The sequence below is a fragment of the Dreissena polymorpha genome, chromosome 13, assembly GCF_020536995.1.
Source record: "Dreissena polymorpha isolate Duluth1 chromosome 13, UMN_Dpol_1.0, whole genome shotgun sequence".
Classification (NCBI taxonomy): Eukaryota; Metazoa; Mollusca; class Bivalvia; order Myida; family Dreissenidae; genus Dreissena; species Dreissena polymorpha.
In genome coordinates, this window is record NC_068367.1 from 54555754 (window position 1) to 54581726 (window position 25973).

Genomic DNA, 25973 nt, shown 5'->3' on the forward strand with positions numbered 1-25973 from the left:
TATTAGTAACTCAACATTACTGATTGTCCAGAGGAGTGACTTCCCTTTGTAATAAATTCTACATGCATTTCTCGATGACTCGTTGTTATATGGCAAGTCGGGGATATAATACAAACAAAGGATAGGTCCCTGGGTAAGTAAAATAACTAATATACGTAACATACATACATATGGGCATTAAATGTCATAATTTCATTATTGAATACATATTATCAAACAAACGTGTATCATTTATTTTCACGAGTGTTAATTGACCAGTCGCCTAATACGCGATCGCTCCGCCCAGTATGGCAGTAAGTTGTGTTTTCATAAAATGCTTATTCCAATTTATGAAATCCAATATGGCAAATCAGTCTCACATGGTAAAATGCTGTAAAATTGTAAAACTTATTTCATGATAATTTCAGTTCGGGTAGTTCATAAGAAAAGCTAAAGCCAGCTTGACTATAAGAAATGTCACAACAGGATAGCCATATTCCACCCTGTCCAGAACTGCCCAAGGATCTTGACCAGACAGCACCTTGGGATACTAGTAATACCCCAAATCCTGAAATGTATGAGAAGTCGGCCCAGAATTTGCTGTCACATTTAAAATCATTTGACAAAAAGGCTCTGAAAAAGACAGGTACGTCAAATCTAAATAAGTTGCAATTTTCATTATCATTAGCTGTTCATAATTTATTGTAATTCTCATAATCATGAACTGCTCATAATTTATGTGTAATTCTCATGATTGTATTAAAAATCATTCAAATATTTTATTTCACATGTTTTGTGGCTGTTTACAGAGACATGCATCAAGACAGAGGATGGTAAGATTTTGCAGGAGACCCATGACAGCTGTGGTAACTATGCCACGAAAGTAACCAATAAAGACCAGTATGGGTTTGTGCCGGATATGTGTCTGGATTTACAAGTTGGGGAGATCAGGGACAATCTCATAATGGGTAATGTACAGGGCCAATTTTTCACAAACATCAATCAGGAAATTGTTAACATAAATTCCTGAAATTCATTAAGTTCATTAAGTCTGTGTATGTCTGTGAAGATCTTATATAAGGATCATTTTTTGTTTATTTTGCAACAAGTCATTCATGTTGCGATATTTGATCTTATTTATTATGCTCCCCCAAAATTTATTTTGGGGGGAGCATATAGTCGCCGCTTGGTCTGTCCGTCCGTGTGTCCGTCCGTGCACAATTTTTGTCCGGGCTATTTCTCAGCAACTAATGACTGGAATTCAATGAAACTTTATGGGAAGCTTCACTACCAAGAGGACATGTGTATATTATCAGCCGGTTCTGGTCGGATGATTTTTCACAGAGTTATGGTCCTTAAAAATTTTCTATAAAAAATTATTGTCCCCCCCCCCCCCCCCCCCAACTACTGTGCCCTCAAGACGTTTCCTTTTATCTGAATATATAGTGCAATATTGTGACAAAAAAAACTTTGGGGATTATCACCCGTCTCCGATGGTTTCTTGTTTTTTCAGCAAATGTTATAGAATTGTAAATCGAGTCAAGATGTCCAAAGGAACTTGTGTTATATCAAGAGTACTTTCATTTGCAAACTTCAAAGTAATGTAAGACATGTAAGTTGATGTTACACAGACTTATTTTATTATCCTGTCAAAGGTTTAGAGATATAGCTTTGGCGTTGTCCTTTAGTCCGTTTGCACACAAGACTGTGACAAACTATTCTGGGCTATATCTCAGATACTATACATAATTTCAACATATAAAACTTAATTGGTGTATAGATATAGATGTGGAGAAGTGCCGTGTACAAGAACCATAACCCTACACTTTCAAGATTTCAACGTGAAACTTCATGGGTGTATAGATATCAATAAGGAGAATTGCAATGCATGAAAACAATTAACCTGCACTTTATTTTACAGTTATGGCCATGTTCATCCATCTGCACCCATCAATTAACAACATGTATTCAGTTTGGATATCAATATAACAAATTTGGTTGTTGATACAAAGTGCAGCGCATAGGACATGTTTTTCTATTATGTTGAGGGGAGGAACTTTCTTGATCTTTTTTGCATTTGTTTACTTGTCAACGGTCCTTTACATTTGCATGTGGTATCTTTTGTTTACCTGTAGGTTTTACCGAACTGATGGAAAAAGGACACTTGGATAGATATTCTTAAGGCTTTTAATTACACTATTGACCATCTTACCTTAAGCTTAAATCATGATGCGATTCAATGTTGCAGGATCACAAGACATTGCAGCAGACAGGGAGATCCTAAAGAAGTATAATGTGACGCACATACTGAACCTTGCAAATCTAGTGAAGAATTACTTTTCAGATTCAATTAAATACATGAACATCATTATCAACGACATGCCAACAGAGGACGTCCTTCAACATTTCCAAAAAGCATTTGCATTTGTAGACAGTGGAAGACAGTGTGGCTCTGTATTCATCCACTGCAATGCCGGCATATCACGTGCATCGACTTTCACTATCGGCTATTTGATGTATTCAGAGAAGATGCCACTAAGTGAAGCATACTCTGATGTAAAATCAAAACGGCCTGCTATACAGCCTAATGTCGGGTTTATGAAACAACTTGAAAGTTATAATAACATTCTTGGACTGCTGCCCAGACTGTGTGAAGGGACTACCAATTAAGATGTTTAGGTTTTATGAAACAACTTGAAAGTTATAATTAAATTCTTGGACTGCATGAAGGGACTACCAATTAAGATGTTTTAAGGGGGAAGGACAATATCAACTGAAATCAATAAAATTTAATTATTATTATAATTACATATGTGATTCTTTTACAATGATTATGTAGATTATAATTTATAATGCAAATTCAATTACCATATATTTTCACATTTTTTGTGTGAAATGTCTCGAGTCATCTGCAGTTGGAGCAAATTGAAATTTCAAATAATATCAGCCTATTGTTAATCATAATTTACATTTAAGTCAGTTAAGACACATCTGTGCTATTTAATGCTGTGCAGTATTCTCTGCCTTGGTCATTAAAGGGACATTAGACACATCTAACTTAATATGCTATGTTTATTATTTAGGTGTCTATCGCAATTGTTGTTTATTTTTGGTGTTTTCACGAGACCATATTTACTGGCAGGCTGATGCGAAATATTTCCTGATTTTCAAGTTTGTTTGAATAATTGAAATTATACAAGAGCTACCCAAAGACAATGTTCTCGACCATTCTTCTGCTTTAAAAGTGTTCTGTACATTGTTTTTCAAAAATCTGATTGCAGCAAAAACCTTGGATACAATAAATGCGTCTTTCTGTCAGAAAACAAAAAGTAGGGTATTCAGAGTGTTTGTTCATCTGGGATAAATAAAAATAAACCATGTCAGATAATATAACACGTTTTAATTACCGAGTAATTATCGATTATTTAATAATCACTCATTTGTACTTTACCATGTTAAGGTAGTCATAAAATAATTATTGAGGAATTTATACATATAATTTGGACCATTCTTTAACTGAGCTTTCTAGTGTGTTAATGTCACAAGCAATTGGATAAATAGTTTATGGATTTACACTGAGCATGAAATGCAACTATCTCACATTAGAGGAATAATACAGTAGAGGAACCTATCAAGTGTGCAAAACTGAGACTGGAAAAAGTATGAATGATTGTATGTGGTTTGAAACATCAATGTTGTCAAATGTTTTACTCATTTAAGATAGGTTGCGCTAAGTTTTTGGTTGTTTAAATGAAAACGATATTTTTGTGCAAAGGTTTTCAAAGCTTTTGGTGCTTGCTTTATTGAGAATGATACTACAAGAAAAAAAACTTATAAACATTGGTCATCTAACTTAAGCAGACACTTAGATTCAGTCACTTTGAGCACTTGCCTTGACTGGCTGCTGTACACAGGTTGGACTGTTAGTACAAAAGGGACATTATTCTGCTTAATTGAAGGTCAGATGTCTGTCCCTTGATCAGTAACCATATAAAATGGCCCTTAAGGCAACATTTAACCAGAATGTTGAAAGAAAAAAAGGGCCCTCAATCAATGACCATAATAATAATAATGACTACTAACGCAAACTTTAACCTGAATGTTGTAAGAACAAAAAGGGGGATAATGCAGCTAAATGACAGGTCATAGTTATAAGCCTTGATCAGAACAGAACAGAACATATTTTATTCATGTAAACTTTACAGTTTTTGTGTGTTATATATATATGCATACATGTTGTACATATAATAATTATTTGATCAGTACCCTCAAATGAAGATTTAAAAGACATGTGTGAAGTTTCAATAAAATATGTGTAGTAGTAACAGAGATATGTACGTGGCATGCAAACCCAATACAGGATTTCATCTTGCAAACAAACATGTACTTAATTGATTGTTAAAGTATAAAAGTGGGCACACCCGTAATCATACAGAAAGGCTGGTCACAGTTATTGCTCTTGATCATATACTGATTATTATGGCCTTGAATATGAATATGTAAAGTGGATAGAGTTTTTATTATAGACATATGGAGATGGTGAAAGCAAACTGAATTCATGATAGTCTGGCAGTAAAGTGGCATTTTTTTTTACCAAACCAGACATTGAGGTGTATAGATAATGATTAGGTGTTTTTTGTTAGGGGACATAAAACTGATGAAGAATCCAAATGATGCCGGGCTGGTATCTTTGGGGATTTTGAGAAATGCAAGATGGCGGCTGTTTTCAGTCTTATTTGTTAAAACATATGGATATTCATTATTTTATGTATTATAATGACATTTTGAGATTGTTAAACATGGTCCATATAAATAAAGAAGTGCAAACGTGTGTAATATAAAAAAGAAAGTGGCATCCAAAATGGCTGCCAGAATCAAGATGGCTGCTCAAAGAGTGCGCCTAAAACCAAGATCATGTCCTAATTTTCTCATAAGACTAATAAATGTGGAAAAATATTACCATTAAGTAGCAATTTAGTGTTTAATAAGTGTTCCATAACATGAATTTTAATAATACATAATATACAGAGTATAGTATAACAAGAACATATCGACCTAATCCTGACCATTGGAGAAAAGTAATATTATCTTTGTGTACGGTAACAGCAACTTTGTCAAATGTATGATTTGTGTTATTACAATACACAGATTTAATATATGCCACAAAGCACATTATATATCAATTGTAACACCATAATATGTATTATATTGTTGATTAAGGTTATGATAAGGTCACATTTTTCAAACATCATGGTATAAAGTAGTACATGTAAGTAAACTAGTTTAGCTGTATATATGTTGTGAGTTGTTGTCTAGCATTTAGTGATTTTCTAATGTAAATATCAGTTCAGTTCCCTTGATTGTCTTTGATACCAACAATTACACAAGAAAAGTATTGATGCAAAGCATCAAAGGGCGTCGGGAATTTCAGTGTAAAAGGCACTCAATGAAGTTACATGGAACAATTTTTTTTTCTACTGTAAATATTAATATATTGGCCGATTATTTTAAACAAAATAGAAAAAGATACTGGTATAACCATTATCTATAATTTTGTGTTATAACCCCCAAATAACCATTATTTATGATGTTGTGTTATAACTCCCAAATAACCATTATCTATGATTTTGTGTTGTAACCCCCAAATATTTCATAGTTCATTTTATTTACATTGGTTTCCTTTTTTTTACTGGCATCCGTGTGCAGTTTTCATTAATGGAACAGAACTGTGTTGGTTTAAAAAAATCTGCTTCATCTTGTAAGCGTAATTGCATATTTTTCTCAACTTCAAGGGGAGATGATTCTGAACTTATTCTTACGTTGCTCATTTACAATAGGGGTTGAGTACTCATTGATATGAAAACACTGTAAAAGTTTGAAAAAAAATTGAATGAAAACTGTAAATTGCATAAAGAATCTGCATTTCACAATACTTTGAAATTCAGTAAAAGATCATAATAGATTTATTGCTCCGATATTCATCATTTTCAATAGGGTTCGAGTAATACTGATATAAAAACACTTAACAAGTTTGGAAAGATTCAGACGAAAGTTGTGAAATCTTTTAAACAAGTGGAAATTGTTTATTTTGTCAAATTTAATAGAAAAAAATTCTGGACTTATTGTCCCGATGTTTCTCATTTTAAATGAGGTAAAAATGCTCATTGATATGAAGACACTGTAAGAATCTGATGAAAAATGTTGACATAATCACCTAACCAAGCAGTTTTTCACTTTTATTTTTAAATTCAAGGAGACATAATTCTGGACTTATGGTTTGATATAGCTCATATAGAGTTTGGGTTGGGTCCTCATTGATAAAAAAACCTGTGCAAGTTTGGGAACAATCGGATGAAAATTTTGGACTTCGAACGATTTCAAAATTTCTCAACTTCTAAGGAAGATAACTATGGACGTAATGGTCGGATAATGCTAAAGGGCCCATACCACCTGGATAGTAATACGTGTCGCGCTTTGCGCTCTATATGTGGTTCTTAAAAAAAAAACTCCGAGGAGTGCTTGACTCTAGGGAAACGGGTTGCTGGGACACAGCTCCTCCTTGATAAGCAGCTGCTTCCTTTTTCGCAACTCATTGTAACAATCAATAATACCTGTCGCGCTTCGCGCTCTATATGTGGTAGGGATAGTACTTAGGGCCTATGATAGACAACCATAAAAATACATGGATAATAGATGTGTTGTTTGCATTTATTTGTTAATATAAAAACACGTGTATTTTTTTATAAGATATTTAAGTAATGTAAGAAATTTTAATTAACGTTGTCACCACGCGGCATCCATGAACTTTAATAAAAATGTCCAATTGTAGTAAAATGGATTTTAAAATGTCTACATAAAATAAAGCTTTATTACATTTATTAACCTGACTGAAAAAAATTGTCAGCCGCCGAACTGTTCCGTTCGTGCCGGAACCTGGGATTGAACCGATGCCTTTAGATGATTGTTGCGCAAACAACTTCAGTCTAACGCTTTCCCAACTGAGCTATTCTGGCTGACATCATTTATGTACTGCTATTTGGTAAAGTTGTGTATAGCAATCGTTATTATATGTCTATTAATAAACTAATACATTGTACGTTTTCATACCACTACGCCTTCCAATAAACTTGCTTGCGTGATAGGTCGTCAAATATCGTACTACATTGATTCTCCACTAAATAAGCAATTTAGAAAAACCACAAAATAAATATATTTTGATTATGTTTTGTTTTTATACAAAACCAGAAAGTTTCACGTTTTGCCCAGTCCCTGTGATCTTTCCCCTGTGATCAGTTGTGGATCAGTTATTAATTAAAACAAATTAGCTTTGCATTATTTGCAATAAATGTTGTAATAAATGTAATAGGCACAAATGCAGTACTTATTTACACTAATTTACACAAAAAATCACCACTATGCAAGATATTCTTAAAATGAAAAATATATACATTGATCCGTAAAATAACTTCTCCTCCCATAAGCGAAAAAAAAAAGCATTACATACTAGTCGCCGCTCTCCAGAGCGACGCCAATAACACAATAAGCTATAATATTCTATCTTTCCTTTCTCATTGACAAAGTAAGTTATCTGACGGTTATGTTTTGTCTGATAATTGTTACACTGTAATATGTCAACCTTTTAACAAGCGCAAAAGATAGTAAATGGTAGTCGCACTTGATTACATGAGCACCAAAGTGTTGAACATGGGTTATCGCTTGTGCACCCACATTTTATCAATTAAAGCACATTGAGTGTAGCCAAAGCAACATTTGATGCTACTGTAATGGGTAAAAGGATGTTTAAGGCCTCGTCCTTTTCGCCAACTATAATCACATAGATTCAGATCGGGGGGAGGGGGGGGGGTCTGCATCTAATGCATGTTTGCATATACACACCTGTATTTAAATACGTTTCAGATTTTATAGAATGCTTCCGTAGTTGGCTTCAAGCTTGTACGCAATGGCATAGCCTTACCCGACCTGCCTACCCTGGCTGCCCAAAGGTTTGTATTGTAATAGACGCTCTGTATCAGTCTTTCCATATCATGCTGAGACAAATCTGGTGGCCTCCTTCACAACTTCTATCATACAAGCTGTAATATCGCATAACAGTTTGATGGAATTTCATGCCTTCAGCATTTTAATAACTGCAACCTTACCGATACCAAAATATCCAGCCACAGTGTCGCATCCAGAGATAACATGAGTAGACAGCAAGTAGGTCGCGATATTTCTATGATTTTAGGCAGTTTTGCGAATGTCTATAACTCCTTTCTCTCACTGGTGGTTCCATGATGACCGATAATGAAAGTTTACGAACAACATAGTCATGTTTCAACAAAACAAACATGTCTGTATCATCAGCTGCCACAGAAATGCAAGTGTGTTCTGCTTCTACAGCATCAACCATTTGCCTAATCACAATAACATTAGCTTCTTCGTGTTGTTTTTAATCAGCTCGAATTGATTAGGACACCTTTATATATTTCAGTGGGCGTATCAAGATCTTCTCTAACGACCAACTTGTGTGTTTGAGTGCACAAGAGATGAAATTCTTTATCCGTGCATAAAGCATTACAAATCAGAGAGATCAGCAGTTGTTTGTTCTCAGTGACACCTAGTATAATATTCTGTGGTGGTGATGCCATGTCACCAGTTAGTGTGTACACCCTTGAGGCATTGGATTGTCTATCTGACCATGCCACACTCTTGCTGCAGAACTCTATGTATCGGTCAAACACGAAGTAGACATCATATTTATCCAGATTTGTTGATGTCTTATATACGTTGTCAAAAGAGTCATGTATCTTTCCGTCTAAGGACCACTGAGTGGCATACAGGATAGCAGATCCATCTATTACTGAACATGTGATCTGGCTTTCAATGTGCCGGTCAGACAAGTCAGCTTTTAATAGATTCTTTAGCCCCGATTTAGGTTTTCCTATTCTGAGTTCCCCTGTTTCAGTAAACAGAGCAGTATTTTATAGGATGAATACTGTTTATGAAGACATGCCATAACAAGTTTGACAACGTCCTACTGTCCAAGGCCAATGCATATGTGAAGTATCAAGCCAATCGGTCATTTCGTTGACGAGTTATTGATCAGAAACGATTTTCACACTAATTGTGACACTGAACTTGAACTTTGACCAAGTGACCCCAATTTCAATAGGGGTCATCTACTGTCCAAGGCCAATGCACATGTGACGTATCAAGCCCATCGGTACATTCGTTGACGAGTTATTGATCGGAAACTATGTTCAAACTTATTGTGACAGTAACCTTGACATTTGACCTAGTGACCCCAATATAAATAGGGGTCATCTACTGTCCAAGACCAATGCACGTGTGAAGTATCAAGCCAATTGGTCAATTCATTGATAAGTTAGTAATCAGAAATGATTTTCCCACTTATTGTGACGGTGACCTTTGACCTAGTGAACCCAATTTCAATAGGGGTCATCTACTGTCCAAGGCCAATGTACATGTGAAGTATCAAGTCAATCGGTCAATATTGGTTGACGAGTTATTGATTTGAAATGATTTTCATACTTATTGTGACAGTGACCTTGACCTTTGACCTAGTGACCCCAATTTCAATAGGGGTCATCTACTATCCAAGGTTAATGCACATGTGAAGTATCGAGCCAATCGGTCAATCCGTTCACAAGTTATTGATCGGAAACTAACTGGTCTTCGGACAGGCAGACCAACCAATCGATATCCAGCAAAACAATATAACCCCTCTTCTTTGAAGGGTAGGGGGGCATAATAAGAAACAATTGTTTTTAGATTAAGCCACAATTTACATTAATTATAAGTAAATGTTTTATTTCTTAACTGACTTAAAAGTGACATAATTTCAGAATAAATCATTATATTACCATAATACAGTAAAGTATTTAGAACTTACAGTAAAACAAATTTAACAAATATAATGTAGTTAAAGTAGTTTTTACCTGCAACGCCAAATAGAGTAACACCATTTATTTATAAAGAAGGCATGCAGAATTGATGGAAGTCTGCATTGCCTTTTTATACTAGTTTGGTGTTACCTAGGGTACGCTGCATAAGTGGCATTGCTGTGCAGGTAAAAACAAGAAATATCGATTTTATTTCACTAGTGATCATAGATCATAGTGATCATATTTTCACAAGTGGTACAGTCACGAGTGAAAATGTACTTTTTCTATGATCACAAGTGAATTAAAATCGATAATTCACCAATTCCAAAAAATATCTTTTTATTTTATGCTTTTTACTGTTTATTTACATTGTAAAAGAGTTTAACTGGAGAATTTCAATGGAATGATGACGTCATTTCATCCTAAAATGATGTCATTTCACTGTTATTTTTCACTGTTTGTAACAGTGAAATATCAGTTTTATTTCACTGATATTTCACTATAAGGTCAAAAAAGTGAAATTCAAGCACTTTCCCTATTCGCAACTTTGTAATGTCTTTAGGTACTTTTTATGAAAATGCTAACGAAGATGTATTTGTACAAATATAACAAGTCAATGTAAATTAAACATAGCACTTTTCAAGGCAATGTTTGAAAATAAGCAATTTTAAGCACTCTAGATCCTTTTTAACCCTTATCCTGCCATAAACCTAATGGCTTATCAGCCTCTCCACTGCCACTAAACTTTTACCATATGGCATCTGTAAACAAGATAGTATCAGTGGCATTGATTTAACAGGTTTTGTGCATTAACCTTAGATTTTATCTAATAACACTAAGAAGCAAAGTTGCAGATAAATAAATAAGCTTCACATTGGTATCATTTTTATTTACAAAGTACAAAAATATGTTTACATAATATATCATTAAAGATTAACATGATTCAAAGAACATGGCATAATTTGTATAATTCTGACCAGTATAGTAGTAAAAATGTACTAAAATAAGATATTTGTTTACAAAATTATGTTTTATTATGAACAACAATATATCAATAAGTTTAATTTTGAAAATAATTATGTTCTGCAAATATTTTCTATGTTTTAGAAACACACTGAATAAGATCTTTCGAGAAGAGTCTAAGCTGAAATTAAACAGCAGTATAAAATTTTTGACATGGATGTCCAGTGTGGTTTTAAAATTTTTGACTGATTTTGATTATTTGATTTTATAGTTTGAAGTATCACGTATGTACATATTATAATTAATTTATTCGCTGTCGCTCTCTTGATTGCTTTCAGGCTTGTAGTATTTGAGTGTATGGTAGCGCATGAAACACTCCGGATTACACATCGGCTTCTCACACTGAATGCATTCATATGCCGTTTGTTTTCTCTTGAACCCTTCCCTATTTTTTGAACTTCCATTGCAAACAATGCAGTCCCTGGTGACCTTCTGTTTCTTCGCACCTGGCTTGGGCTTGCAGTGCCCAATGAAATGGCGTTCGGTCAGTCGGGCCAAGTGTTCAGACTTCCGTCCCTTCCGTTGTGGTTTCAGAGCGTTTGGGGCAGACTCGATCAGTTCCGTTACCAATGTATTTCGGAAGTCCATGTGGGAACGCTTCTTTTGCTGCTGGCTGTACTTCATGTGCAGTATGTAAGCGTTGACCACAAGTATATTGAAGAGGTGAAAGTACAATTTTTTCCACCACTTTACACATTTGCGGAGCACATCATAGTACTGAACAATTTGATCTGAAAGATCAACGCCTCCCATTTTTTGTATGTAGTCCACAATTGCAGATGGCTTCATGATGGGCTCATTTGTCTTGCGATTAACTTTATTTGTCATCACCGACTTGGCCTCATGTATTGTTGACAACATGTGAACGTCTCGCTTGTCATGGTATTTCAATGCGAGATTTTCACGTCGCCTGAAGATGGTTTCGTCCTGCTTTAGCTTCACTGAGCCGAAAGCCTTAGGCACTTCCTTTCTGTTGATGCGCACTGTTCCACATGCATAAGTATCATATGATGACAGAACATCATACAATTCCGGAGACGTATAATAATTGTCCATGTAAACATGGTGCCCTTTGGTCAGTGTTCCCGTGCGTGCCATCATTCCAAGAACGATTTTGGACGTTTGCGTTATGTCAATGTAGTGGGAAGTGACATGACCATCTTCAGTTTCATCCTCCAATGTTTCGACATATGTAGCACAGTCCGTATTTCCGTGGTAGATGTCAATACCGACACAATACCCAGATGATGCCTCACACAGTTCGAACAGTTTCATTCCAAATTTATTTGGTTTCTGTGGATTATATACCCTGAATTGAACCCTTCCTTTGAATGGACATGTACCCTCATCAAAGCTCAAATCTCGCTCTGGCGCATACTTCTGAAAATTGTCTATGATCATTTGGAGGAAGGGTCGGATTTTATAAAGTCTGTCGGATTTGTCATCACTATCATTGTCAACAATATGGAAATTTGACAGTATAAGAAGAAACCTGTTTTTTGACATGGTTTTGTTAAAGAATGGTGTTTCAATGTTTTCATGTGTGGACCAATAATCTTCTAATGATGGTTTCCTAACAATTCCCATGAGAAGCACGAGCGACATGAACACTTTCATTTCATCAACAGTTGTATCCACCCACCTGGTCAGTCTGCTGTGTGGCTTGAGACTGTGTGCACTTTGAATTCTTGACTGTGCATATTTATTTGTTTGTGTCACCATATTTTGCCACATGCTTTCATCAAACAACACATTGAACATACTCAAAGGTGCTATATCATTGGGGATATCTTCGGCATTCAAGCCTACATGGCTATCAAATTCCATCACAACAGGTGGAGTGTCAACATTCGACCAGCCATTTTCTGTGTCAATTGGAAAATCCTTGTCACGCACAGATTGTTCCAGATTAATTTCATTAATAACACTAGCACTCAATAAAACATCTTCTAAAACATCATCTTCATCAATATTATCCAACAATTCGTCCTCACTATCGCTTTCTGTCCACAATTGATTGAGAACATCATCAAGGTTCATTCGACGGTTCGCCATTTTGACTGTTGACTTTCCTTTTCTTTGTGTTGGATTTTGTTCAGCATATAAACACTTATTGGCTAATATTTTTAGATGAAATGACGTGCAGATCACGTGACAAGCATTTATGAATGGAAATGTAAACATTTCGTAGTAAAATTCCACTAGTAAATCTCAATCGAGGCAACAGAACAGGGAAACCCCCTGAAACGACCTGAGGTCGCGATTGGCAGTGGATAGAGATAAAGCTTATCGCGAGCTGTGATCGCGTATGGCAGGCAAAGGGTTAAGCACTTTTCAAGGTAAACCTTGATTTTCAAGGTCTGTGGGAACCCTGTGGAACCACTGTTCTACATGAGCTGTAATATTAGCCTTTCTGCAGCAGCAGAGTGTGCGCTGGCAATCTGGGAAAAAGTTCTTTTCTGCTTCTTGATCACCAGCGCAGCAAGGAAAACCAGTTTAACATTCCCAGCGCTGTTTTTGTTGCACGCTGCCGTGAACTCAGGCCACAGTTGTTTACGAGCGTCGCCTATTTCGCGGGTTCAGTCGCAAGAGATACCAAAGGAAGTGCCACCTAACAGCTTATAGTGTTCACGTTGCGCTGGTCAGTGAATGTACTAAGATGGCTCTACTACGTGAAAGTCCTTGAGAGCCGACTACCTGAGGCCGCCCTATCCGACAAACCTCGACAATGCCAAGCCCAGTCCTTGCTAAGTTTTTTCTTAACCGACTCGCGAATGATTCAAAGAGGGTCTTTCAGACTCCGAATGGTAGCTGAATATCTATTGTTTTCAGCTTCCATGTCAATGCTTGTACATTCTAGAAGCTTCAGACGGGCCTCTGCAACATCATGAATTACTCTGGAGAGGACAAAGTTTTGGTTCAAACATTAAAGTTTATTATTTAAAGAAATCATATCAAACATGCGTGTCAATTTATGCTGAATGTTCATTTCAGAGAACTAACGTGTTATTTTTACTGTGCACAAAAAGGTCACATTGGGGTGAGTGGGGTGAGCCCTTGTAGACAAACTGCTAGTTGCACAATTTTTCGTTTGGTTTCTCTTGCTTTCCAGCTGTTTTCTTCAAACGATGTGGCATATTTACCTCTTTACTGGCTGGACATGGCGTTTTGTGTACCTCTTGAGTTTTAATAATGATAAAAGATGTTTATATTTTAATATTTAACACAGCCGTTGTAAACACCTCTGCCATCGATCATCTCCCCTTATCAGCCCTATGGGTTGTTGCAGACTGTACACATGCACATGTTGCAAATAGCGCATGGTTGACATTGGTAAGCTCACTGCTGTTCTACAATTCCACATGGATGCCGTGCGTAAGTGATAGGGCAAAGTCTACATACGTGGTAAGTCTGGTGGCGGTAAGGCTGAAACATACATTTGATGTACAAATCATTTCTCGCAACCTGAGGTACCTAATCAAGACCCCAAAAGGCCTTAGACGGCCATTGAGAGCCAAAGGAACTGAACTGCTTTGATCAGCTTTTTTGATGTCCAAGGAACCATTTTAGAACACAGGCAAGATATAATTAGAACATATATTCTGAGCAAGCTTCATGATGATTGGGACAACATGTACATTCCAGAGTATTTGCAAGCTTTTAAGTAAATTTTACCAAGTGACCTATTTTTAGGCCACTTGACCCAGTTTTGAACTCTACCGAGAAATGATTGCGAGAAATGTCCAAACAAATTTGACGACAATTGGGTAATAAATGTGGTTTCTAGAGTGTTCACACGCGTTTTCTTTCATTTAAAACAGTAACATAGTTTCTTACCCCACATGACCCAGTTCGTAAACTCAGAAGACATATCAATGGGACAAATGTCCTAACCAGGTTTCATCAATAAATGGGGCCTCTAGTGTCAGCAACTTGAAGCCTTTTTAGTAAATTCGACCAAGTTACTTAGTTTTTATACCACATTAGCTCTTCTGACCTAGTTTCAATAAGATTTTGCAATAAATGTGGCTTCTAGAGAGTAAACAGATTTGTCTTTATTTTGACTTGACAGTGTTTGTCTCGCGAGACCCAGTTTAAACGTCGGCTGAGATATAATTGGAAAAAATGGTCAAACCCAAGTTCATGAAGATTGGGCAATAAAACTCTAGAGTGTTCCCAAGGTTTCACTATAGCTACATAAGTAAAACTGCATGGTCCCCATGCGGCAATGTTTTTCAATGAACCAAAACCATTTACGAACTCATGTCAAGCTGTCATTATAACGAATGTTCTGAGCAAGTTTTATGATAATAGAACAAAAAAAGGGATTTCTAGCAAGTCCACAACATTTCACTATAGCCAAATAAGAAACGGACTGGAACCATTTTTCGAAATCGGCTGAGATATCACTCGACGAAATGTTCCAAGCAAGTTTCAAGATTTTGCAATAAATGTGACCTCTAGAGTATTCACAAGGTTTTACCATAGCCATATAATGAAAACTGCTTAGCCTTCAGGCTTCCATGATTTTAAACTGACCAGAACCATTTTTGAACTCGTCCAATATACATGTATCATTGGGACAGATTTTCTGATTAAGTTACATGATGATTGTGCACAAAATTTCACTTGTAGATTTTTCGCAACCATTTGTTTTAGTTGACCTAGTGAACAACATAGTTGTAGAAATTAATGTGCTTACTTTGACGTTTTGATACATGTGTTCTCCATTTTACACGAAAACAAACAAGATTTACTACATTCTATAATTACAACAAGTTGCATGAATCAAGCTTGATTAATTGTTGAGATGCAAATTTCATCAAACATACTTAGAGATAGATAACTGGACGGAATTTTCATTTATATCTCTTGCATATAGAACATGAGGCAAGTGATAGAAGACAAACCGTTTGATAATTACCATCTAAGGGAACATTCCTCCCATCTAAGGGTAGAGTTCTCCCAACTAAGGGTACAGTATTCCCAACTGTCAAACGGCCAACTCTTTGTGCAGCAAGTGAGATTACCGGTATAAGCATATCGTCTGGAGGGTGATCCGGAGGGAAAAGTTGTCCATCAATACTTATATCTGCAATTGAATGGAATGTTTCAGATAAGTTTCTTCTGTTCTTATTTGACATCAATACAATTTACAATCAAATGAATATCTATCACATATGAACAAAATTGATAGAGAACCACTAAAGGCTTGTCATGTCTTAAAGATGGAAATAAAAAGATCAATAATTAAACATTTAAAGTTTTGAATACAAATGTTTGGCAGATTATTTCCTGCTGTTGAGTTCCGATGCTTTCATGTGCATATATGAAGACATTTAGCGTGTATATGAATCTGTTGCCCGAAATATATCAAGTGTTCACAGTAAATTGACGTACTTACTCTTGCTTTTTTATTCATAATGATTTTGATATGTCAGGACCAGTACCGCCACCTGTCACATTAATCTCATCTGTTTGTTTTGTTGTTACTTAATACAAAACACTTAAAAAAGCTAATGGAACGTTTACCGGTATATAATAATAATCTTACCAAGACTGTCCAAGTCAGTGGGGCCGAAACCTTCGTATTCCCTATTTTCTGGATCATGCAATGGCTGTGCCACTATAGGAATAGTGCCCTGAAATTCAAACAAACTTATTCGTATAAAAATGTTTAACAAGACTATTGCCAAGCAATATATGTCTCCTACAGGCTCCACCACTGTCAGATTATTTTTTTTTTAAATATTTGTTGCCATAGAAACCAGAATTTTTGACATAGGAACAAAATGAAATGACGTGCATGATGTCCATATTGCCATCTATCCATGTTTTAAGTTTCATGAAAAAATATGAATAACTTTTAAAGTTATCGCAGGATCCAGAAAACCACCATTTTCAGCAGTATTTCTTGTCTCATTTGTTGCCATAGCAACCAGAACCTGACCTTCTTTTCGTACTTGGCATGGGAAATAAAACCCATGTGCAGTGTACAAGGATTGCCTTTGTAACAGGGCATCGCCTGTAACAATGCACTGCCCCCGTTACCCAAATAACAATTGCGTTAGCTATGTGCAAGATGAATCACTCGAGTAAATATACGAATCAAATTAATTATTTCTAGGCTATTAAACTAAATGATATTGTCTACGAACATCCTAAATTCAAAACCTTAGGTTTCTTCTCCCTAATCACAAGGGCAACGTTATCGTATTTTTGTTATGCAAACAAGATAATTTGACATTTAAAAATTGGGATGCAGAGTCTCTTTACGTCAATATTTCCATGTACATGTATTTTCAGCAAGATATTACCAGGTTGAATTTTTTTGTGCTGGTTTGAAGACCAGTACATCAAGTCAGACCTGTGTTTTTCAAACAAGTTTCTAATAATTTATTTAATTTTAATCCAACGTCATTTTGAAATATGTTGGCCATACTGATAGTAATAATGTCGCAAACTACATGTTATAATGACCTCGAAATAGGTGACCCGATAAATGTTCTCCTGTCAACTAGAACAGACAAAGTTCATAATGGTTAAATTTCTTCCTACCACATAATAGGGGATAAAACCTGTCCTATTATAATTATCACCAAGCAGTACAGAGATTTAATAATATAATTATTGCTTTTGCAACATATAATAGCTATGACTGTGTATTTAAACCAGTAGGTAGAAGAAGTGCCCCAATAAAAAGTAGGGAGGTAGGGAATTTGTGGCAGGTTATTCCAAAATTGTCCGATGAATTATTAAGTTTTCTTCTGAAAATTAAAGCTGTATGATACAATATTTAGTTTAAACATATTTATTTTAGCTCGATTGCATCGAAAGCCTAAGGCTTATTTTAAACGCTCTCGAGTCTGTTTCCTGGGACTAGAACCTTTACTTGGTGTCTTTGGGAGAGATCTAAACAAGGGCTGTTTGTAAAACATGCATGCCCCCCCTATGGGCTGTAAGTTGTAGTGGCAGCAATTGTGTGAATACGTTTTTTGGCACTGTGACCTTGACCTTTGACCTAGTGACCTGAAAATCAATAGGGGTCATCTGCGAGTCATGATCAATGTACCTATAAAGTTTCATGATCCTAGGCGTAAGCGTTCTTGAGTTATCATGGGTAAACCATTTTTTCTATGTTGAGTCACCGTGACCTTGACCTTTGACCTAGTGACCTGAAAATCAATAGGGGTCATCTGCGAGTCATGATCAATGTACCTATGAAGTTTCATGATCCTAGGCATAAGCATTCTTGAGTTATCATCCGGAAACCATTTAACTATTTCGGGTCACCGTGACCTTGACCTTTGACCTGGTGACCTCAAAATCAATAGGGGTCATCTGCGAGTCATGATCAATGTACCCATGAAGTTTCATGATCCTAGGCATGAGCATTCTTGAGTTATCATCCAGAAACCATTTTACTATTTCGGGTCACTGTGACCTTGACCTTTGACCTAGTGACCTGAAAATCAATAGGGGTCATCTGCCAGCCATTATCAATCTACCTACGAAGTTTCATGATCCTAGGCATAAGCGTTCTTGAGTTATCATCCGAAAACCATTTTACTATTTCGGGTCACTGTGACCTTGACCTTTGACCTAGTGACCTGAAAATCAATAGGGGTCATCTGCGAGTCATGATCAATCTACCTATCAAGTTTCATGATCCTAGGCCTAAGCGTTCTTGAGTTATCATCCGGAAACCATTTTACTATTTCGAATCACTGTGACCTTGACCTTTGACCTAGTGACCTGAAAATCAATAGGGGTCATCTGCGAGTCATGATCAATCTACCTATCAAGTTTCATGATCCTAGGCCTAAGCGTTCTTGAGTTATCATCCGGAAACCATTTTACTATTTCTGGTCACCGTGACCTTGACCTTTGACCTAGTGACCTCAAAATCAATAGGGGTCATCTGCAAGTCATGATCAATGTACCTATGAAGTTTCATGATCCTAGGCCCAAGCGTTCTTGAGTTATCATCCGGAAACCACCTGGTGGACGGCCCGACCGACCGACAGACAGACCGACCGACATGTGCAAAGCAATATACCCCCTCTTCTTCGAAGGGGGGCATAAAAAGCTCCCACAGTGGGGATTAAACCTATGACCTCCCGGTTGCTTGGCGGACACCATATCCTCTACGCCACAGCGGCCTACAATATTTTAATATGGCTGTGACCTTTGACCCAAATATACTTGTATTTCTTGCGATCACAATGTTTCAAGAAATTAAAATATTGACTCATAAATGACGAGATACAGTCAAAACCAGCTGTGTAACGAAAGAAGATAAAAAAAAATCAATCTGATAATAAACATAACATATTAAATATACACACCCTCTTCTATTTAAAAAGTTTCATTATGGTCCCTAACATGTGTTGTCATAGGTCTTTGTTTTCATAAGTCTTTTAAACGTTTCAATTATTGGCCGCATGTTAAAATTTTACATTATATGTGTTGTCATAGGTATTTGTTTTCATAAGTCTTGTAACATGAACATGGCATGCTGGTTTAAAAGGCATTATTACATGAAGTGTTCTGTCAGGAATTTCAACAGTTTGTCATGGAAACATAGACAAACAAGCAAATTCATTTACTTGATAACCCCCATCATAAAATAAATTTTGATATCTAATTCATAGGGACACAACTAAAAGAAAAGAGTATTTGAAGGTTTGTGCCTTTTCTAACTTATTTGTACCTGTGATGCAATTGCAGCAGTCAATACTTTCATGAATCAATTAAAATTGACAAAATGTGACAAAATGAGTTCAATTCAATTTTATGTTTTTCTTCATTTTTTTCTTTAATTTTTAAATTTACTAAAAAATTTTTTTTTTTTTTAAAGACACGAGGATGGATAAACAGGACAATATTTGTAATATAACAAAATGTAGGGTTACTGTCTGTATGCATTGCAATTATCCTTATTAATATATATGCTACCACAAAGTTTCATGTTGAAATATTGTTTTTAACTGAGATAAAGCCCTGACAGATTACATTATACATGTATAACAAGAGATGTGTTTGTAAGAAACAAAATGCCCCCTATTGTGCTGCTTTGAAATAAAATTTCAATATATCATTTGGCAGGTTTAGAAATTATCTCCCTTTAAAAGCTTATTACTTCCCTTGGATTGTATTTTTTTACTTTTGACCTTGAAGGATGATGATCTTTCACCACTCAAAATGTGCAGCTCCATGAGATACACATGCATGCTAAATATCAAGTTGCTATCTTCAATATTGCAAAAATTTTCGCAAAACTTTAACCAAGGTTTATGTTTTGGGACAGAATGACAGAGTGACAGAATGACAGACAGACAGGCCAAAAATAAAATGCCCCCGATCATTCGATCTGGGGGCATAAAAACAACAACACGCGATAACTCTTATATAAGAATGTGTAGGGTTATGTTTCTTGTGCATGTCACTTTTCAGCATCTATAAAATCATGAAGTTTCATGATGAAATATTGTATAGTTTCAGAGAATTGGCCCTGAAAAGTAACATCATATGAAAACAACAAAGGGCAATAACTTATTGAAGAGAGTGTAGGGTTATGGATCTTGTGCATGGCACTTCTCCTCATTGATATCTATACATCCATGAAGTTTCATGTTAAAATCTTGTAAGTTTCTGAAGCATTCCGACTTAGGAATGGACTGAAAGACTGATGGACGGACAACGCTAAAACTATATTCCTTCGCCTACAGCGGCAGATAACAATCTGTTTTAAAACATTAGACCTAGTGAACTAGTTTTTGACCTCACGTGACCAAGTTTCAAACTTGGCCAAGATAATATTTGGATAACTGATCTGAACAATTTGCATGACGATTGGAAATAGAATATGCCTCTGGAGTGTTAAAAAGGTAAATATTGACAACAAACAACAGACAGACATTAGACGATCACAAAAGCTCACCATGAACAGGTTGCACTCAGGTTAGCTGAAAAGAATGGGCGAGAAGCCTATTTTCCAAAAGTGTCTTTTTTTTTTAAACTTTTTGTTTTCTGAGATATTTTACTGTAAATAACTAATGGTGAAAATAATTGACATGCTCAACCCAGATTTAAATCACTATATTAATGTGAACTATGCCATATCTAAGCAATTATACTATATTTTAATGTAATGCAACCTTTGACCCTAGTTTTAACTAAAGCTGATACTATGGAAATATCTGTATATGTCTAAAAGCATGCAGGTTTTATCAGCCTAGAGAAAAACCCACTACCAACTAAATCCAGAAAACTGATTTTAGGTACACTGGTCAAATTAGTTGTTCTAAACATATGCTACCAGTAGTATTTACATTACAACAATTATTAAACCTCCACATCTTTACAACTTGAAGAGATACTTCGATGGCGATAGGTCCTACCACACAATCAATGCTTGGGTTTAACAGGAAACAGTAAAACCTTTTAAAAATGTATAAATATATAAAGGAAAATGAGGTTTAAACTCGACATGATTTCAAATTTGAGAGCAAAACATCAGTTGTCTTACAAAATCAGGAAGACATATTTGTAACAGAATTCATGATTAAAATCCATATATTTATATAGCAATTCTACATAAAAGACAATAATATAAGTTATATCACAAACCCACTTTTCCTAAGTTAAAGGGGAAAACAGAATGATTTAAAATAATTATTGTGAGACCGTGAATGTTTATAAAGACTAAATGTATTGAAGGAAGAAATATTTATAAATACAATTTACCTCTTCAGACACATTTAACTGTCCATTTTCAAGGCGTCTGGTGAGCGGAGGGACAGAGAACTGGCTGGTAAAAGCAGGTGAGGCATTTGAACCTGCAGCTGCTGCAGCTTCAAACTGCGGAATAGTTTCGGGTGTTGCTGGATGATTGAAGTTGGCAGGGCCACGGCCATGAGGGAATATGGAACCAGATAGAGTTGGCTGAGATATGGAACTGGGCGGGGTCGGTCGAGCGGTACTGGTTGCAGTGGGAGAGTGGGATACACCAGTGGCCGAGGCATCTTGTACATTCACATTGGCAGTGCTTGTGGCTCTTTGGGGTCCATCGTCAGCTGCTATGGAGATATTTCTATGTGTACCCTCACCACTGTTGTTGTGGAGAAGTGGGCAGTTAGGGGATAATCTCCTATGGGTCTGTTCCACATTGTCAGACAATGTCCATTCTTCACAAACAACATCACATGCAAAGCATCGAGTGGCATTAGGACCTTGATCGTGATCATGGTAGAAACCATTTCTAGCAAGTGCGATGCCATAACCTCCACCTTCATAATTGTGGAAGGTTATGAACCTCAGCCATTCAAACTGCATTTCTTGCTCACGAGTTATTGGTTCTCCAGTGTTCACTCTATTACGGAATGACCTTATCGGATACACAGCAACAGTTTGGTGCAACTGTTCCGGGTGCGCTATATACAGTCTCTGAGACACATCTTTTGCTATTTGTTGTTCTAGAGTCCTCTGACAATATTCCATCAGAATAGTTCTCCAATAAAGCCTTAAGTCTGTTTCTTTGCTTAGTTGAGTCATTATTCGAGAGATGTCACTCTGGAACTCCCATAGAATCAAACTTGGTTTTGGTAATTTCTTTGGCATTCGCTTTCTTGCAGTCCTTTTGCCAGTCAGGTAGTTTTTCTTGATTATAATTACAGAGTCAACTGGATCAGTTTCCTTCTTGTCCATTACCATTTGATTTTGATATTTTCCCTTTCTGTCCCTTAACATTTCTAGTGGATCTGTTTCCTTTTTGTATGTAACCATATGAACTAGATCAGTTTTCGTCTTGCCTGCTACAATTTGATTTTGATCTTTTTCTTTTTTGTCATTTACCATATGAATTTGACCTGTTCCTTTTTCGTCATTTACCATATGAATTTGACATGTTCCTTTTGTATCAGTTACCATTTGAACTTGACCTGTTCCTTTTGAGTCAGTTATCATTTGAACTTGACCTGTTCCTTTTGTGTCAGTAACCATTTGAACTTGACCTGTTCCTTTTGTGTCAGTTACCATTTGCACTTGACATGTTCCTTTTGTGTCAGTTATCATTTGAACTTGACCTGTTCCTTTTGTGTCAGTTACCAGTTGAACTTGACATGTTCCTTTTGTGTCAGTTACCATTTGAACTTGACCTGTTCCTTTTGTGTCAGTTATCATTTGAACTTGACCTGTTCCTTTTGTGTCAGTTACCATTTGAACTTTATCCGTTTCCTTCTTGCCAGATACTATTGGGACTGGATCTCTGCCCTTTCTATGTGTTAACTCCCAACTATGTTCTGTTACGCAGAAAGCTTGTATCTGAACTAGATCTGTGTAACTGACAATCGCTTCGGAAGAAACTCCACATGACATATTGACAACAAATACCTTGTTAGCCTTCCAGGAGAGTAAATTATGGAATTGAACGTCAAAGCTGTGAATTGACAAAAGACACAGCGCAGATGAATCCAGAGTCATGTTTAACGTCTCAAACTTCAATTGGCTTGGCAGATATTGGGGTTTTATTTTGAGCACTTCTAATAAGGCATCCAACTTCAGTCCATCAATATCAAAAGCAGAGCTGAATAATAGATCAAGTTGTGGAGGTTTCCAAGTCGGGTCAGAAACAACTACCTCTTTCAAACCTGTTGCAGCTGAATTAATGGTTTCTTCACGAAGTTTGATTTTGCTCATTGACAACACTTCCGTTAAGTTCAGTTCAGTTAGGTTAATTCCTATTGCAGAAACTATATTAACTTCCATCCGATTTTCTCTCCTCAAAATTAAGCAGAACAAAAGGTAAGTTGAATACCGGGGTATTTCCTGGGTAAAATCAGTGTTTGTAAGGGAACAAGAGAAGGATTGCAGTCCTTCATAATGGAGCATATCATAACTCAATATTGTTTTTAATGAGTGTAATAATGATTCTTGTGTACTTATTTGCTGTTTCAGCTCATTTGCTACATGTAAGCTAAGATAGTCTTCAGATTGCATCGCAAGGGAACAACATGAATCATCATATTGGACAGATGCACTAATATTGGGACAACCAGATGTTTCAGTAAATAAATTATTGTTTCCATTCTTTCTATCATTTCCATCATCCAAGCTTTTGCAAAGCGTTTCTTCATGATTGAAAACATATTTTGGGGAAGGTTTCTCTTTCATGTAATCCACACACAATGATTCACTGGCATTTAAAACAGACATTATTTTGTGTTTATCTGACAAAACATCTTCAGTTACTTCAGTCACTGCACCAAGCTGATTTCTACAATACTCCATAAATTCAGATATTCCAATGACAGTTCTGGATTTTCTATTTAGCGTTTGTAGGTTAGTATCTTGTACATAAGGGTTATTATTTTCACTTTTGAAATTGAGTGTCATATAAAAGGTTTCAACTTTCCCTGTGAATGATGTTTTATCTGGTGTAAGTTTTTCAATTGTACTTGAAACTTCATAACTTTTTTCTGCAGCAGATTTGCCAGGGAAGGAGCTCTCAACATGGTTTAAAAGGGTTGTAGATTTTGTTTCTCTGTTTGGAATATTTTTTTCTTCCGAATCTCTGCTAGATATAAATGTTTCAAGGTTTTTTCCAGTATCATATTTTGTGTTATATTGATTGCCATTGAAACTGTCAGTCATTTCAGTACTTATTTGTTCCATCACACCTGTCCTTTGAATGGACAATTCAATAGTCGGAATAACCTCAGGTGAAATTTTCACGATTTCTACTGCTTCTTTGTCCACAGACATTTCCTTTGAGTGCTTTTCACAAGAGGTCTCATCTAATATATGGCAGATTTTCTAATCAGTTTCATTGAATCTTTTTTGATTGTTAAATTCGGTTTCAACTGTTTCACTTGGTTGAGTTTCTTGCGTTGGAATTTTATTACCACTTGCTGCCTGTCTGCTCAGTCCAGTCTGTCCATGTTGAAAAATAATCGCTGAAATGAAATAGCACATTTTTTATTTGATATTCCCAGCAAAATATATTTCTACTGGAGTAAACTTTCATTCTTCTCCCATTATTGTTTTCATGAGGTCTGGAAAGTTTGCATGTGTGATCTTTTCATGTATGTTTAATTGATGGGTTTTGTTTATTTACTGGTACATTTGGCTTTTTAAATATTTAAAAAAATTTGGTCCCATGACCTTCACACATTTTTATTTAAATTACAATGTAAATTCTGCTTTTAACACGATATTGTAAGTTCAACAACAACAGGGCTTTGATGTCTTATACCCACTCGACCGTCGACTAAGTCGATTGATTTTAACGTCAGTAGAGTTAAAATTCATAGCTGGTAGCCAGTATGGTCAATTGCTTTTTTCGTGCAACATGTCTGAAATAGCTACACTTAGACCCTTATTCAACACTGTATAGGTTTATCTCCCTTCAGCAATTATGAAGTAGACGATTATTAAAAAGTGTTGTTGGTCCATCTCGCAAGATGCTTTAACTTATTATTATTACCGGGTGGAGAACTCGTAAATATATTAAAAACTGTAATGAACAAAACGGCCCTGACACGCTCACATGAGTTCAAGTAACACCAATTTTAAAAGCCTTGACGTTCTGACACAGTTTTTGACCCATGATACAAACATTGCCGTGATATCGTCAAGATGAGCATTATGATTAAGTTTGAACATGTGGCTTCCAGAGAGGTAATTTGGGCTTTCTAAAATTTGACTAAGTGACCTAATTTTAAGAAACATGTGACACAGGGTAACATTCTGTATATACATTTTTGCAATAAACATTCAGGTCAAGTTTTCATCGAGACTGAGTCATAAATATGGCCTCTTGAGTGGTAATAGGGCTTTTCTAAGATTTGACCTGATGACCTAGTCTTTGAACACACATGAACTAGATTCAAAGTCGACCATAATATTGTCAAGATAAACATTTTTACCAAGTTTCATCAAGATTGAGGCATGTTAGAGTCATGAGATTGTTATGATAATCATTCTGACCCCAAGTTTCATCAGGATTAAATAAACAAGAAGGCCTGAAAGGCCCAAAGTCACTCACCTGAGCTAACAAGATATTAT

General features: G+C 36.0%; 3 protein-coding genes across 5 annotated transcripts; 1 reads left to right on the forward strand and 2 right to left on the reverse strand.

Moving 5' to 3' along the window:
• Positions 1-63: 63 nt before the first annotated feature.
• LOC127855817 (dual specificity protein phosphatase 19-like) lies at positions 64-3039 on the forward strand. The gene is made up of 4 exons (XM_052391638.1): positions 64-133; positions 408-625; positions 789-947; positions 2228-3039. Exons 2-4 carry the CDS (start codon positions 454-456, stop codon positions 2647-2649), a joined length of 753 nt encoding a protein of 250 aa, XP_052247598.1. The 5' UTR covers positions 64-133; positions 408-453; the 3' UTR covers positions 2650-3039.
• An 8114-nt stretch (positions 3040-11153) lies between these two features.
• On the reverse strand, positions 11154-12962 carry LOC127854679 (piggyBac transposable element-derived protein 4-like). Its single transcript, XM_052389740.1, has one exon. The coding sequence runs from the start codon at positions 12960-12962 to the stop codon at positions 11154-11156; it is 1809 nt and encodes a 602-aa protein (XP_052245700.1).
• A 274-nt stretch (positions 12963-13236) lies between these two features.
• Positions 13237-23614, reverse strand: LOC127855810 (uncharacterized). 3 transcript variants are annotated; one of them, XM_052391627.1, is made up of 5 exons: positions 23102-23614; positions 21657-22885; positions 16462-16549; positions 15832-15999; positions 13237-14333 (listed from the first exon to the last, which is right to left on the reverse strand). In XM_052391627.1, the coding sequence occupies exons 1-5, from the start codon at positions 23604-23606 to the stop codon at positions 14302-14304; spliced, it is 2022 nt and encodes a 673-aa protein (XP_052247587.1). In that variant the 5' UTR covers positions 23607-23614; the 3' UTR covers positions 13237-14301. The 3 variants fall into 3 exon arrangements, with proteins under 3 accessions (XP_052247587.1, XP_052247586.1, XP_052247585.1); XM_052391626.1 differs by having other exon boundaries at positions 23066-23614; XM_052391625.1 differs by having other exon boundaries at positions 21657-23614.
• Between the last annotated feature and the right edge of the window lie 2359 nt (positions 23615-25973).